This window comes from Cetorhinus maximus, chromosome 10, assembly GCF_964194155.1.
Source record: "Cetorhinus maximus chromosome 10, sCetMax3.hap1.1, whole genome shotgun sequence".
Classification (NCBI taxonomy): Eukaryota; Metazoa; Chordata; class Chondrichthyes; order Lamniformes; family Cetorhinidae; genus Cetorhinus; species Cetorhinus maximus.
Window position 1 is genome coordinate 28,571,420 of NC_135888.1, and position 16,468 is coordinate 28,587,887.

Here is a 16,468-nt window from a genome sequence, read left to right on the forward strand (position 1 = left end):
ATTAAGATACCATACTGAGGCCAGCTAACTGCCAGAGGAATTATATGAAAAAAATGAATTTGCATTTAAATGACAACTTATTACATTTCAGGATGCCTCACAGTGCTTCATAGCCAGTGATCTGTTTTTAAATTGCAAGTCATTGCTCTCCATGGGCATTAGTTATATAGATTTCGAGAAGGCACTCAATAAAGTCCCTCAGAAGAGATTGTTGACTTAAGTTGAAGATCATGGAATTGAAGATAAGATAATGGCTTGTTGGAAAATTGGCTGAATGGCAGGAGGCAGAGATAGGGATAATGGGCAAGTAATTTAATTGACAAAATGTGACTAATAGTGTCCCACAGGGATCTGTGTTGGGGCTCAACTATTCACTGTAATTTATTAACGACTTGAGATGATGGGATAGAGAGTCACATATCCTAGTTTACTGATAATGCAAAGATAGGCAGCAATGGAAGCAGTGTAGATGGAAACATAAAATTACAAAGGGGTATTAATAGATTAAGTGAATGGGAAAAGCTGTGATAAGTGAATTTCAATGTAGACAAGTATGAGGATATCCAGAAAATAATCAAAAAGGCAAATGGAATACTGGGATTTATATCCAGAGAACTCAGACTATTAGAACATAAGAAATAGGAGTAGGCCATATGGCATCTCGAGCCTGCTCCACCATTCAATAAGATCTGATCTTAGCCCCAATTCCAATTTCTTGCTTGCCCCCAATAACCCTTGACGACTTATAGTTCAAGAATCTGTCTATGTCAGCTATGAATTCATTCAATGATCCAGCTTTCACAACTCTCTGAGTTGAGAATTCCATAACCTCATGACCCTCTGAAAGAAGAAATTCCTCCCCATCTCTGTCTTATATGGGCTACCTCTTATTCTGAAACGATGCCCTCTACTTCATGATTCCCCCCATGAGGGGAAACATCTTCTCAGCATCTACCCTGTTAAGTCCCCTCAGAATCTTATATGTTTCAATAAGATCAGCTCTCTTTCTTCTAAAGTCCAATGAATATAAGCCCAAACTGCTCAACCTTTCCTCATAAAACAACCCCTGCATCCCAGGAATCATCCTGGTGAGCCTTCTCTGAACTGCCTCCAAAGCAAGAATATCCCTCCTGAAATAAGGAGACCAAAACTGTATGCAGTACTCTAGGTATGATCTCACCAACAGTTTGTACAGACGTAACAAGACTTCCCTAATTTTATACTCCACCCTTCCTTGAAATAAACATTCCATTTGTATTCCTAATTACTTGTTGTACCCTCATGCTAACTTTCTGTGTACAAGGACCGTCGGATACCTCTGTGTCATAACATAGGCTATAGGTTCTATAGGCTAGGTTACAAGGAGGTTGAAGTTATGCTACGGCTATGCAAAGCCCTGGTTAGACCACACCTGGAGAACTGTGAGCAGCCCCCAGTCCCTCACCATAAGAAGAATGTATTGGCCTAGGAGGGAGTACAGCGTAAAATTACCAGAATGATACCTGAACCCCAAGGGTTAAATTTCAAGGGCAGATTAAACTAGAGTTGTATTCCCTAGAATTTAGAAAGTTTAGGGCTAATTTAATTGTCGTTTTCAAGATATTACAGGGAACTGATAAGGTAAATAGAGGGCAACTGCTTCTGCTGGTTGGAGACCCTAGGAATGGGGAACATAGTCTAATAATTAGAGCCAGATCTTTCAGGAGTGGAGTTAAGAAACACTTCCATGTGCAAATTGTGATAGAAGTTTGGAGTTCTCTTTGGCAATTGATGCTAAGTCAATTATTAAGTTTAAATCAGAAATTGATAGATTTTTGTTAGCTGAAGATATCAAGGGATGTGGGGCGAAGGTGGATAAATGAAATTGGGTCACAGATCAGCCATGGTCTTACTGAATGGTGAAATAGGCTCAAGGAGCTAAATGGCTTACTCCTGTTGCTGTGTTCTTGTGCTACATAGACGAGCTCAGAAGTCAGAGGCTAGTGCACTTCCAAATGTCGAGTGAACATGTAGGATACCTACTTCCAACATTTAAAATGTCTTAAGTAGGAAGTATTATAATACATGTTTTTATTATCATGTTTCTCATGTAGCTTTTTATACAAATTAGACTGAGGTACTAAAAATATGTATAGTAGTGAGGTGTAACTCTGAGCTTCAGTTTGACCCATTTGGTTTGTACTCTTGCCTCAACCTTCTGATCAGGAGGTATTAAGCCCCACACAAGCACTTAAATTTATAAACTCAGTTGACACTAAAGCACTGAGACATGGGCCTGAATTTTTCCACCGGCGAGTTGGAGGCGGGGCCTGCTCGCCGATGCGAAAATGATGCAGGATGACATCAGGGGTCATCCTGCCCCATTTAAATATTCAGGAAAGCGGGCAGGCAGCACGATCAGCTGTCCGCCTGCCGACCTGTCACTGGCCAATTGAGGCCATTGACAGGATCATTAAGGCAATTAAAGGACCTGCCCATCCAACTTTAAGGTTGGCGGGCAGGCCAGGAGACCCAGCGGGCTTCTGAAAAAATATGAAACCTCATCCACTGGCAGGATGAGGTTTCATGTCTGTTTTTAAAAAGTTTAATAAAGCTTTAGTCATATTTATTAACATGTCCCATCTCGTGTGACATTGTCACATGAGGGGGACATGTTAATAATTTTTTTATTATTCTATTTTTGATATTTATAACGCTATCAGTGATCTCCCTGAGGCAGCGCTTAGACTCAGGGAGATGTGCGCTCTTTCGCGTGCATGCGCGTAAGAGCGCACTCTGACAGTTGGGGAATCCCTCCTACTCCCACCCCCGCACAGGAAGCGCATAGCGCTTCCCGTTGGGCAGCCTGCTGGGCAGGCCTTAATTGGCCCACCCACTTAAAATGGCGGTGAGGCCCGTTTTGGCGGCGGCGATCGGCTGCCTGCCCGCCCGCCGCTGAGCCAGTGGGGCCCGCACGCCCATCAAGGGCAAAATTCTGTGCATGCTGTATTTTGAGAGGTGCTAACCTTTGGGTGCAACGTTAAACTATCTGCTGTTCAGATGGACAATAAAAAAGCCTACAGTACAGCACTAACCAAAAGAAGGTCTCCAGTGTTCTATCCACCAATCATAACTTAACTCATAGTACCAAACAGAACAGGATTTAATCAACCTCTCGTTTTCACATGTAAAGAGATAATCCACAACCCAGCTAAATATTTGGTTTAGGTTGTACATAAATCAGTCTCTCTGATTTGTCATACTACTTGTCCAATATCAAGTTCTAGATGAACAAAGTTTCCTCCAATTACATATGAAGAAGACTGAAGCCATTGTCTTCGGTGTTTCTGACCACATATAGGTTGCATCACCAAAACTGTCTACTTCCATCTCTGTAAAATTGCCTGTCCCTGCCCCTGCCTCAGTTCATCTGCTCCACACTTTTGTTGCCAGTAGGCTTGACTATTCCAATGCTCTCCAGACTGGCCTTCATCTTCCACCCTCTGTAAACTTGAACTTTGTGGCCTGTGCACTAACTTGCCCCAAGTGCCATTCGCCTATCACCCTGTGCTTGCTGACCTACATTGGCTTTTAATCCAGCAGTGCCTCAATTTTAAAATTCTCATCCTCCATTTTCAGATCACTCCAGCGTCTTGCCCCTCTCTTTCTCTATAACCTCCTTGCATTCTGCAACCCTCTGACATCTCTGCACTCCTCTACTCCTGGTTCATCCCAGATTTTCATCTCTCCACTATTGGTGACATGTGTAATGCATTATAATGAATCCAGCTGATTATTCATATACTTACTTGCAAATAGGAACAATAAAATAGTTTATCAGTCTATTTTGATTCACGTGAGAAGAATTCCATTAGATTCTTTGATACTTAAACTCTGATTTCTTCTGCATTTATCATATATAGTGAACATTTTGTCAGTTGTCTTTAATTGAATGCACGCCGAAGACCAGAACGTGTGTAGCAATGTTCCTTTTTTTGCCTGCTGCCTCCAGTTATTTCTCAGGGAGAGGGAGATTGTGATGTATCTGTGGGATGTGATACACTCAGTGCATCATGTGTGAGTTGTCTCACATTCTACTGTAGTTGTGAATTTTTGTCTTCATGATGCAACTGGACAATATTTCAGGCCAAAATTTCTAGAGTTGGCCCTCCGAGTAGCAGTGCCTGAGGTTGGAAAGACTTTTATGTTTGAGGACATGAAAGACTTTTCTTAGTTTAATGTCTGACAATCGATATCTGGAAATGTGCTTTGAAGTTTCTGAATTGCTAGACTGGATCTCTGAACAACAGCATCTCAAACTGATATAGGAGGCATGGAATACTTTCATTTTTATTCTGTTTGATCTCCCCAGGAGGAATATAAGTTGTTCCGTCTGTCCGGGTCAGAATATATACCAGTATGGGTGGGGTCTTTATTTTATATGTAGTTTCTTCAAATTTGTCAGCAAAACACAATAAGTTCTCTGATTATGTTAATAAAATTGTGCAGAGTTTCCTCTGTCATCACATCAGTTAAATGGGTTACAATTTTAAGAATCTATTAGATAGGCTGTTGAAGAAAGGGAGATTAAAGGGACCTGAGGACTAGGCGGGAGTAAGGGACATGGACTACTGTTGGTTAAAAGAACCAATACAGATTGGTTGGGTTGAACAGTCTGGACAAGATTTTAACTCACTCAAAAATTAGAGTGTTAAAATCGGGCCCCCTGTTTCTGTTTTGATCTTTCCATGTCAATCTATGTTAAACCTGATCACCAGAAAGGTTAATTCAGAAATTAAAATTGCAGCAGTGTAGACGATCTGCTCCTGGTTTGTTAAATGACCAAATTTCTTATCTGGGAAAGATCGATGCTGTCTGCATTTTTTTTTCTCTTACTTTTGTTTTGTTCTCCTCGTCTCTTTCCGATCATTCCCACCAAGAAACCATTTTCCCAATGCTTGTCAATGCTGCACATCAGGCAAGTGGAGGGAGATACCCAGCAGTGCTCTTCCTGTGTCGGCTAATTCCTGCCCAGTGCAAAGCAGTTTGCCCAGCGATACAGATAAAATAAAGAACACAGCATGTGAAAAAGAGCGGGAGGAGAAGTACAGGATTATCAGCAAAAATATCAGTCCAATAGTTCACCACCTTTCAAACATGATCTATTCACCACAGCAGACAGATCCTTAAGCATTTGCAATTTTTTTAACTCTTCCATCAAGACAGCCAATCGCTATTGTGACAAGCCGTTAGAAATCTCAACAGGGCCTGTGGATTTTTAATATTCAAGTAGTTCAATAAGGCAGCTTACCACCACCACCTTCTCAAGAGCAATTAGAGGTGGGCAATAAATGCTGGCCTCGCGAGCTACGCCCACAGCCTGTGAACAAACAAAAAAAAATGATTATCTGTCGACTTAATGTGTTGTTGGAATATACCAGTGGGAGGTTTGATCTGAAGGATTGCAGAAGGGAAATACCACAGTAACCATACACAGCAGTTATAAGACTGCAAATTTAGGATCTATTTCAAAGACAATATCAGAGGAGCTTATTCACTCATCTTGCACTAGAGATGTTGTTAGAGGTTATTATCATTCTTTCTGTTCTCTTGTGTGGACTTTTAACAGATTCGCCTCATATAGATTTGCACTAAGTGCAATAGCGGACATGAAAAAAGTCATTTTACCCACCAGCTGCAATGGTGGGTTTTCACGCTGTATCATCCCCTTCCTGGCGCCTCATTAATAATGTATTCATGGGAAATACTTTGGGTCGCTGGCAGGTAGGCTCGGATTTGGCCGCCACGCCGTGACCTTAGCACTTCCTCGCCCTGGGTGCCATATTTAAAGCGCACCAGAGCGCAGCCTACTTCATGTCTTCACACTAGCACTGCTCGAGGGGACAGATGACCCCGGAAGCAAAATATATGGCAGCCTCCAAATTTAGTGATGCCTCTCTGGGGCACCTGCCGGACGCAGTGGAAGGCCACCGCGATGTCCTCTACTACCTCTGTGGCCGCAGGAGTCAACAATCCAGCCTGGGAGGCAGGGGCAGCGGTGGTCAGCGCTACCAGAGCACAGAGGAGGTCAGCCATGCAGTACAGACAAGGGATGAATGACTCTATCCTTTCTGCTAGGGTAAGTCAACCACCTCATCACTCTCAATTCAAACACTCTCAAACCCATCACACATCCACAGGGATCTCACACCTCAAGGGACAACACCACTAACTCTCACACACACCCCCCACATCTCCATCAGGCTCATATCCTCTGGAGCTCACGTCCTCATCCCGTCCATGGCTCCGCTCACCACACAAACATTCCACGCAGTGCCATGTGTCCTGCTCACACTCATTCCATCTGTCTCCATCTAGGAGAAGCTGGCTCAAATCAGCAGGGAGAGGTCCCAGACCGGGGTGGAGTGGCCCACATTAGGCCCCTTACTCACTTTGAGAAGTGTGCCATCGTCTAATTAGTGAGGACGTGGACCGTGCCTACGGCAACGGTGAGGTCAGCAGCAAACACCCACGTGAGGATCCTGCACCACCATTCCTCTCTCGACACAACTGTGAGTGCTCTCTCTCCTGCTTTTGACTCTGCTGCCATGCACTAATCACCTCTACTTTGGCTCACAGGAGGGTCTACCAAGCATACAGATCCCTCAGCCAGCCAGTCCCTCAGCTCCATCCATGTCGTCTCCTCCAGCCAAGAGGACAGATCCTCCACTGAAGAGCTGGAAATAAGCAGCCTGGAAGACCCGTCACAGCGCTTACCCACGCCCTGCACCAGCGCAGAGACACACACCTCAGTGGGACCGAGATCTAGAGCAGGCTCAGGTCCACAATCTGGTGATCACCGCACAGACACGTGTCCGCAGCAGGTTCAGCCGAGCCCCCCGGTACGCGTAGGGCTGCTGGGGAAGAGGCCTCTGTGAGGTCTGAGTTAGATGATGAGACTGGATTTGGCCTTTCAGCTCATCGCGGAGAGTCAGCAGAAGGCAGGCGAACATCACGCAGAGCTGTTGAAAGCCCTCAACAGAGTGGCTCATGAGTCAGAGGAGTGTGTCCACCTGCTCTTTGATGAAGTGGTGCCCAAATGTGCGTGTAAGGAGGTCTCCATGGGAAGGATGGTGGGCACCATGGAGACCCTAGTCCAGCAGAACACGGAGATACGCACCAACCTGCATTCCATTGCGGTAGCGATAGGCGAGTTCCTGCAGTGGTAACGTGAGAGGGAAATGGGGCACCCCAACATCCCTCCAGGTTCTCCTTCCCCTCAAGGAGTCAGACCAGGGCCCTCAGGCACTTAAAGGGAGGAGGAGAGGCAACTGGACACCCCTGGGTCATCCGCTGAGGAATCTCAGAGGCTGTCCACTCTCCCCGAGTCCTCTTTGCCCATGACCACCTCAACCTTGTCCTCTGTCACCGCAGAGGGAGCAGCTGTCCCACAAGAGGACAGCGAAAACAAGCCGGGGCCTTCAAGGCCTCAGCTGGCCAGAGGACGCGTGCCGAAGTCATCAGAGGCAACTGGGACAACCACTGCACAGGCTGTCTCCGCCCCTGCTGTGGATGTCAGGGCAGCGCCTAGAAGAAGTGGTAGGCCTAGAAAAGTTAAGAAATTCTGATCACAAGTGGTTGCACGGGTGAACACATTTTGTGACTTTATAATCCGAAAACATATTCACTTTCGATGAATAATGTGTAATGTTGTCTTTAAGCTTCATTTACAGGCTTCGCGAGTCCATCCCCTGCATCCCCCCCAACTAGCAGTTCAGCTGCATGTAGCCAGGCCATAAGTGATTCTGGAGGGAGAAGTGTTTGTGGCAGTGTCTTTCGGAGCCTCGTGCAAGCACTCCTCCAGTCACTCAGAGGCTTCATCCCTCACACTCACCTTACTGTCCTGAGCATTTTCAATGCTGCCTCCTGGGGTTCTCAGTTGTCCATCTGAGCTGATCTGCATCTCCACCCGCCCACTGGTTGCACTCCCAGGCAGCACCTGTGCCGGTCCAACACGAGGTTCCGCTCACTTTCAATTTCAACAGCCATGGTCATAGTGAAGTTTGGATCAGCACCGCCATCCTTTCCCCTCCCCCATTCAGACATGTCCTTTCCCCTATCACTGTCGACCCCCCTGTCATCACCTTCACCTCCCCACCATCACCTACCAACCCGAACCTTTGTCTTCCCAGGACGTCCAGGTGAACACGCACATTCCCTACCTTCCTGAGGCGGAACTCCCTCCTTTCCCCAGACACCTTCCCCCCTCCAAACTCCCTCCCTTACACCTTCCTTCCCCCTTACATTTACATCCCCACTTGCTGCATTCTCCTCTGTTACATCCTCCTCCCCCCTCCCAACCTTAGTCCCTCCGGTACACCTTCTACTCCCAGCCACACATAGATACTCCTCTCCCATATCCCCACTCCACCCCAACCCCAACCCTGGTACACCTTCCCCTCCCACTCACAGCTAGACATTCCTCTCTCTGCCTCTTCGCCGATCATCCATAGCAGCCCATGGCCAAGACAGTAATGTTCTGAAGCATTAACAGAGACCTTCCACCTTCCAAGAGCTGCTTCATGATGGAGCCATGTCCATGAGAATCTACCAAGCATACAATGCACTTGTTCCTCCAGGGTCTAATACCTGTAGGGCTCCAGCACTTTCTTCTCCTTGAATGTCCGCGATCTGAAGGCTCTGAATGTAAGCCCCGACTTCTGAACGTCTCACTTGTCCAGATGTGTTCTGGGCTGGCGTGTTTTCCCGCCGGTGTAACAGTGAATCTGACGTGGGGGGATGATCCCAGTCGGGCCTTACTTTGCATCCCATTACCAGGGTGCAAACTGGGTTCACGCTGGCCTCCAGCGGGATTCGCGTTCCACCATGGCAGACACCATTGGATGATCCCACTGTGATTTCACACCGGCATGAAACTGATTGCTGCCCCTCATGCCGAATTGTCCCTCCCCCGCCCGCCATGATGCCCACCACCAATAGGACCAGACAATTCCACCCACACTCACAGCTTTAGTCAGAGTGGACTGTGGCTCTTTTTGGAATAATATACCCTTCACTGACTGATCCTTCTGCATTCTCACTAACTGGGGAGACTTGACTGGATCACTTGGTTCAGATCAGGTTGACGGTGTGAAAAGTCCACCTCTTGTATGCTTTACCTCAATACCTCACCTATGTTTCAGGCTGTGCCTAAAAACGCTTTGGAATTGGAATTTCTCATTGCACCAGGCCCCATGAAGCTGTTTGAGAATGGCGGCAAATTAGGATAATTGTTCATTTTTAATGTCACATGAGTCAAATGGTTGAACTGAAAGGCACCTCCTCTCCCAGCTTTTTCCTGAATGAAATGAAAGTGCCCCAATAAGTACTAGATCTAGTTGAATGGAGTTAGGGCTAAGAATTAATCAGTTTGCCTTTCATCAGCTTATTGCTCATAACTATAGTGTATTTTTATTGAAAGCGTGTTTAATTGACTGACAATGGGTATTACAGTGGCATTTCAGATGTGTAGAAGTCCATGAGTACACTTCATGTGAGTATAAATGGACACACTCTAGAAACACATGTTGAAACAATGCATTTAGGAAGAAATATCCTGGAGCACGCTGAAGTAGAAAATACATATACAGATTTCAGAGCAATATCTGCTGATTAATACTATTTAAAGGTATGACCCTGGCTAGACTGATCATCCAGTCTCATCTTTCACTGATTGTGACCAGCAGCTTCCGCTGTAGCAAGAACCTGTACCAGGACATTTTTATTCCATCGTATGTACCATCATATCCCTTCAACCTTGCCAGGGTGAGTTATTGGAAGTACAGAGGACATGTATATTTGAGGCCATTGAAAAAGTCATTAGCATCATTAACGGACCTGCCCGTCCAACCTTAAGGTTGCTGGGCAGGCCGGGAGCCCTGGCGGGCTTAAGAAAAAGCATGAAACCTCATCCACGGGCAGGATGAGGTTTCATGAGGGTTTTTAAATATTTAATAAAGGTTTGAGTTAAAGTGATGGACGTGTCCCAACTCGTGTGACAGTGGCACTTGAGGGGACATGTCAGGGAAATCTTGCTATCATTTGTTAAACAATTTTTAATTTGGAGCCGGTCTCCCTGAGGCAGCACTTAGCCTCAGGGAGATCAGTGCGCTTTTCCACGCGCATGCCCGAAAGAGCGCACGCTCGGCTGAGGGAATCCCCCCCACCCACACAGGGAGCGCATAGTGCTTCCTGGTGGATGTCACGCTGGGTGGGCCTTTAATTGGCCTCGATCGGGGGCGCCAATCGGAGGCACGCCTGCCCGCACCCACTCCTGCACTTCCCTCCCCCCTCCCCAACAGGGGGGAAAATTTTTTCCCATGTTTAGAAAAAGCAAGGGCCACAATGTTGGCACCAACATTTCACACTTAAGAACTCAAGACTACATGTGGGGAGGTTAGTTTTAACTTTGGGTGGAGGTGTAAATAGACGATATAAAGTTGGCCGCCCACTACTCACCCTGCCCAATATTTCCTACCATTGAGTTTGACTGAAAGGAAAATTAACCATCATGGAGAATGGGCAGTGTATTCAATATCCCCCATTATACCAAAGTTAAAATTAATCCCATGACTTTGAAGGATTTTTTTTCCCCCAAAATGCACGCCAAATTGGTTCAATTACAGAGGCACATTACCGCAGGAACCTGCAACTCACAATGTGGCAAGCACTATTTTAATAGATGGGATATGGTCTAATCAGTGAATTGACCCTGTTCTCACATGCAGAATGACACAGACCTTGTGGTAACCAACGACCAAATGCAGGGAGATATTGGAAATCTGCCAGACATCTCTCTTGTGAGTATTTAACTCAGTATTGTGTTGCTGAACTGCCATGTATCATTGTGTCTTTTCCCTGTTCAAGTAATGGAGTTTGATTCTTGTTTCTCAAACTGTGGAAATAACATGTGTCATTATTCTATATTTGTTGCTGTCAGCTCATATGGAGATATATAAAGTAAGATCATAATAACAGAAGTAATGTTGAAACATGCTGTGAGAATCTGCTTTTTTAGCAGGACCCCTGCTTATCTCTAAGACTGTTCTATTTAATCAAAACTTTCCAGGCAATAATTAGGTTCTGTGGTATGATGTTAGAGGTATAATTTTTCATGAATAATTCTGAAAGTTACGAGTAATTCTGCAGTTGGACAGATGAAGTTCATATCCAGGTTTTAGGACTAGACAGGGAGTAAATGAAGAAGGAAATAGGTTGAGTTCACCCTGAGTTTGATTCAAAGGCCTTTCAAAGAGCACAGAGCGTTCATTGCTCAATCAGGATAGTTTGCCCCATACCAACTATTGTTTGCCTCACAATCACTGTACGTTTATGCATCCTGATGCTGAAACAAAGTAGAGCCCTGAGACAGTGATTCAGGTTCTTCACAAAGTGATAAAAAGGAGGCACAGAGAGGTGGAGGAGGATATTATCCACCAAAAAAACAGGTGATTTTTAAAATCTCAAACCCGAACCCAATGCACCTCAGCCCGCTCACTACTGGTTTTAACTAAGGTGGGTTGGGGGTAGGAACATAAGAGCAGGAGTAGGCCATTCGGCCCGTCGAGTGGTGGTGCAGGATTGGCAGCCAACCCAATCCAAGGAAGCAGGTTGGTCTTAAAAAAATGAGGCATTCAGCTTCATTCTAATATTTAACCTGCCTTCCAGCTTTAATCCTGGCCGGCTGGGTTTCTCCTCCTCAGGAAGCATGACAGCTGAAGGGAAGCAAGTGCTGCTGTGTGGTAATTGCCTTTCCATACTGCTTGCGGGCAGGCAGGGCAGTAGTGCTTCCCCAGGCTCCCCAAGCTTAACCTGCTCACTCCTTCCATCCCCTAGGATTGACACCAGCCAGAATTGGACACCTTCACTGCCACAAGATCAAAGCCTCTGCAAGATTGGGCATTCCCACCCATCACCCCTGGCTGAACCTCCCCGTCCAGGATCAGACCGCAGCCCTCAAGAACAGAGACATCATTAGATCTGGACACTATCACCATTCCCTCACCCAGTCTGCTCACCTTGCTGCCAGGAACCCAGCTGCAGGCTCCCTACCTACTTATGGTCGGCAGCCTCTTCCAAAGCACGTGCGTGCACACACACACACACGGACACACACACACTGGAGTTCACAGTATTTGGGAGAGCAGCTTTTGGCCTTCTTCATTGACATACATTATCAGTTGGGCAGAATGGTAAAACTTTACACCAATAGAAATATAGATTTGCTAGTGTTACCTCCCCTACGCCACCCGGCCTTCAATCCTCATCCTGTTCCAGTACATTGGCTGTAAACTCCTGTGGAATGCTGTAATCTGGGATGCCTTCTCCAGGGGGCATGCAATCATAGACATTGCAGTGCAGAAAGAGACCATTCAGCCTATTACTTGTTTTGGTGCTAGCTTATTGCTGGAGCCATCAAATCCCATTTGACTCCTGAAATTCTGAGACACTTATATTTAGTCCAGACAGGTTATAGGTAGCTTGGTAAGGACTATACCTAACTCTCAATACTTCTCCTTGAGAAGTGTTGAGACCACAACCAGGTCAGCCATGATCTCACTGAATGGCAGAGCAGGCTCAACGGACCCAATGGCCTGCTCCTGCTCCTAAGTCTTCTTCATTTAGTTAAGATTAAGCAGTTCAGGTCTGGCTGTGGGGGTTTGGGGCTATGGGGCTATTATGAGGTTACCGTATCCCTTGATGAGGGGGAAATATAACTGTTCAACCCGCTTCATTATAACCTTGGTTCCAGGCAGCTGATTGCAGAGTGGTAGAAAGTCCACAGCCTGGAAAGACCCAGGTGAAAGAAAAGATTTGCCAAATTTTAAATAATTCAGTTGCAAATGTAATTATTTCTGGTTTGCTTCCTAGGATAACATGCAGTCATTTACTGAAAACCCTTCAAACTTTAAGCCTCCTCCACCTGAGTCCACCAGTCCTGCCTCATCACATCAAAAGACAATCAGAGACAAACCAAAACGGAGCTCCTCAGAATCATCACACTCAGGCCTTTTCTTCATAGCACCTCACAGTCCTTCGTTAACCACCACAAACATTGATACTGATGCCACAAGTGACCGTTCTTCTCTTGCGTCTGCCTCAGTTGTTTCAACAGACGAGTCTGTTTGTACAGTACACAGTAAAAACTTGAAAACACAAAGTATGAGCAGTGAGGTGGCAGCACAGCTCTCACGCGTCAACCAGCACATCATTGGACCCTTTCCCAGAGTTAAGTCTCCAACGCAGCTGCTGCCCAATGCCTCCGAGTCTGCATCTCTTCCTCCTCCACCTCCGTACCTTCCAGCACCCCTTCCTCCTGGGTCAACAGACAAACCTCATCCACAGTTAGCAGCAGCCAATCAGCACTTTGTAATGGTAGAAGTGCATCAGCCAAACAGCGAACCTGATGTAAACGAAGTTAGGGCATTACCACAGTCTCGACGTAAGTGCCATTTAAAGATAGTATGGTGTTAAGCCTTTCTCATCGATAAATAGTTTTTAATCTGTAACAATTTTCAAGATTGTGATGTTTTCCATTAAGTATGGGCAAACGACTGTTAAATTGGACATGAATAAAGTGGGTGTCAAGATTGTCCGATAATCTCAGTGGAGATTTAGTGAGTTCCTAATTGGACTTCTTAGCCTCTTCTTGGATATCAGAGCTATATTGGATCTTGCTGTAAATTTTTATTGAGTTAGGCTCATGATTTTCTGGACCCTGGACTGGGGAGTTTTATTTTTGCAGTGGAAATCAAGATTAGTGATCTTCTTACATCATTCTATCACAAATGCAATTTTTTATCTAAGTGCTTGAAAAGTTTTATGCAAGACTAGATGGCTTCTTCTGTTTCAGTATAATTGACAATGGAATTTAGAATATATTAAACTTACATTCTGATTAAAGGCATATGAAATTGTCAGGCTAAAAAAGGATAGCTTGTCTATCAAGCGTGCCCCACGGGCCAGATCATCAGGAGCAAACAATATTCCTCCCCCCCTTCCCTCCCCTGACCTCCTCTTTCCCACAGTCATGAAATTTCCAGGGAGGGAAAAAAAAAACAGGGTCAATAAGGGAGAAAATATTCTGAAAAATTATGCTCCAGCCCCTGCAGTTGATGAAAATTAGTTTAGGAGATTGCATGGACCAAACGTTATTTATAACGACACTTACCTTCTGCAATCTCTGCCCCAGCCAACAATTGGCCCAACTCTCTCTTGAAGGCATGCAGAGACTCAGCATCCACTTCATTAGCCAGCTATGTATTCGAGAGGTTCACTACTCTCTCAGAGAAGAGCCACAGATCATCCAGTTGATTCCTGCTGTTGCAATAGTTTAAGCTTGTGACCCCCTCGCCCTCCCCAATCTGTTAAACTGGATGGCCTAAAGTAAACAGGCCAAGGTCCTTGAGCCTACCTGATTAGCTGAGGCTCCTTAACAACAACAACAACAACTTGTATTTATTTAGTGCCTTTAACATAATAAAATGTGCCAGGGTGCTTTGCAGCAGGGTTTTGAAGCAAATTTTAATACTGAGCCACATAAGGAGATAATAGAGCAGGTGTAGAAAAGCTTGATGACAGAGGTAGGTGTTAGGAGTGTCTTAAAGGAGAAAAGAGAACTAGAGAGGTGGAGCAGTTTAGGGAGGGACTTCCAGAGCTTAGAGTGTTGGCAACTTAAGTCACAGCCAATGGTGATGGAGCGATTAAAATCAGGGATACTCAAGAGGCCAGGAATAGAGGAGCGTAGTGAGCTGGAGGAGATACAGGCCTAGTGAGGGGCAAGGCCATGGAGGAAGTTGAAAACCAGGAGGAGAATTTTAAAATTAAATGGGTGCCAGAGTGGCGGGTGAAAAGGACATGGTGTGAGTAAGGACATGGGCAGCAGAGCTTTGGATGATCTCATGGTTGCAGTGTTTAAAATGTGTGAGGCTGGCCTGGAGTGCATTGGAATAGTCAAATCTGGCGATAACAAAGGCATGGTTGACAGTTTCAGCAGCTGATCAGCTGAAGCAAAGGCAGAGTTGGGTGGTATTAGAGGTGGAAATGGGCAGTCTGAGTGACGGCACGATTACATAGTCGGAATCCCCACTCAGGATCAAATATGACACCGAGTTGTGCAGAGTCTGGTCCAGTCTCAGACAGTTGCCAGGGAGATGGGGTAGAATCAGTGACTAGAGAGGGGAGATTGTGGCGGGGACCAAAGACAATGACCTCAGCGTTCTAAATATTTAATTGGAGGAAATTTCTAATCATCCAATACTGGATGTCAGACAAGTGGTCTGATAATTTAGAGATAACGTAGGGGGTCAAGAGAGGTGGTGAGTTATGAATCAATCTTGTAGCTCTCCACTGGACCTTTTCCACTCATCATGGGGTGGATGGGGGCACAGTACTCCAGGTGCAGCCTGATCAATGGCCTGTATAGTGTCAAAATGCTGTCTCTTGATTTACACTCAGTGGTTCCATTAATACCACACAATGCCCTATTAATTTTGGCTACATTTTTTCTACATTGGTCATGAAGAGACCAAACAGGAGGTAGAGTAGGAATTAAGGAGACTGGTGCAGTGTACACAATAAATTCACTAAAGGCTAGCCAATTTAAAGATTGCTCAACCTGCTTCTCTGCATAAAAATCATTCCAAGACCAATGCGGTACACAGAAGGAGTAGTCATCTGTAGTTAGACCAATAGTATTGATGTTTGTGGTCAATGTGTTGTTCAAATCCTTTGACTCATGTGACTAGGGATTGAGCAGAATCTATTTTCTATCAATAACAGAAATTATGCCACTGTTCCCACCAGCTGCAGCCCTCTCCCAGTTATCTGACAGTGGGCAAACTCTCAGCGAAGACAGTGGAGTTGATGTTGGTGAGGTGGGGGGCAACAGCAAAGACAGCAGCCCTGTTCCTGTGAAGGGCAAGATCGGCAAGGAATCGCCTGGGAATGAAGCCAGACCAGAGGCCATTTCAAAACCAGTAAGTAAGCATTTGAAGCTTATTTATTCCTGAATGGAAGGATCATCAATTTAATTAAAAGAACTAGTACAGAGAAGTGAGCAATAAAAATAGCAATATATGCATTTGTGTAACACCTCATGCTGCAATGTCTCAAAGTCCTTAAATACTGTAACTTTAACACAGTACACTCTGATATTATGCTGTGGGATGTACAAACGTTTAACACATCCATTCTTTTGGCAAAAGCATTTATTCATTTATTTTCAATGTGTTAACGGTTCTGCTAAAATTGCAGAGAGACAAATTTCAGATGAATGCATTAAGTGTTCAAGTGCTTATGAGGTAATTTCGGAGACGCAATGTTGTGAGACTAATGCATTATAGATACAGCACTTGCAAAACAGTAAGGTAGACAAGCAGCTGTTCAGTAAAATGTATATATAGCTTCAGGAAGGTAGAAAAAGTTTTGC

The 16,468-nt window shown here is 45.2% G+C and overlaps 1 protein-coding gene across 1 annotated transcript in view; it reads left to right on the top strand.

The window, feature by feature from the left end:
- whrna (whirlin a) overlaps nt 1-16,468 on the top strand; it is a 199,360-nt gene that overhangs the window by 168,829 nt on the left and 14,063 nt on the right. Inside the window, exons 9-11 of the mRNA XM_078551285.1 lie at nt 10,767-10,838; nt 12,910-13,480; nt 15,844-16,016. Of these exons, the coding sequence (XP_078407411.1) occupies nt 10,767-10,838; nt 12,910-13,480; nt 15,844-16,016 (816 nt within the window). The remainder of the gene's footprint in view (nt 1-10,766; nt 10,839-12,909; nt 13,481-15,843; nt 16,017-16,468) is intronic.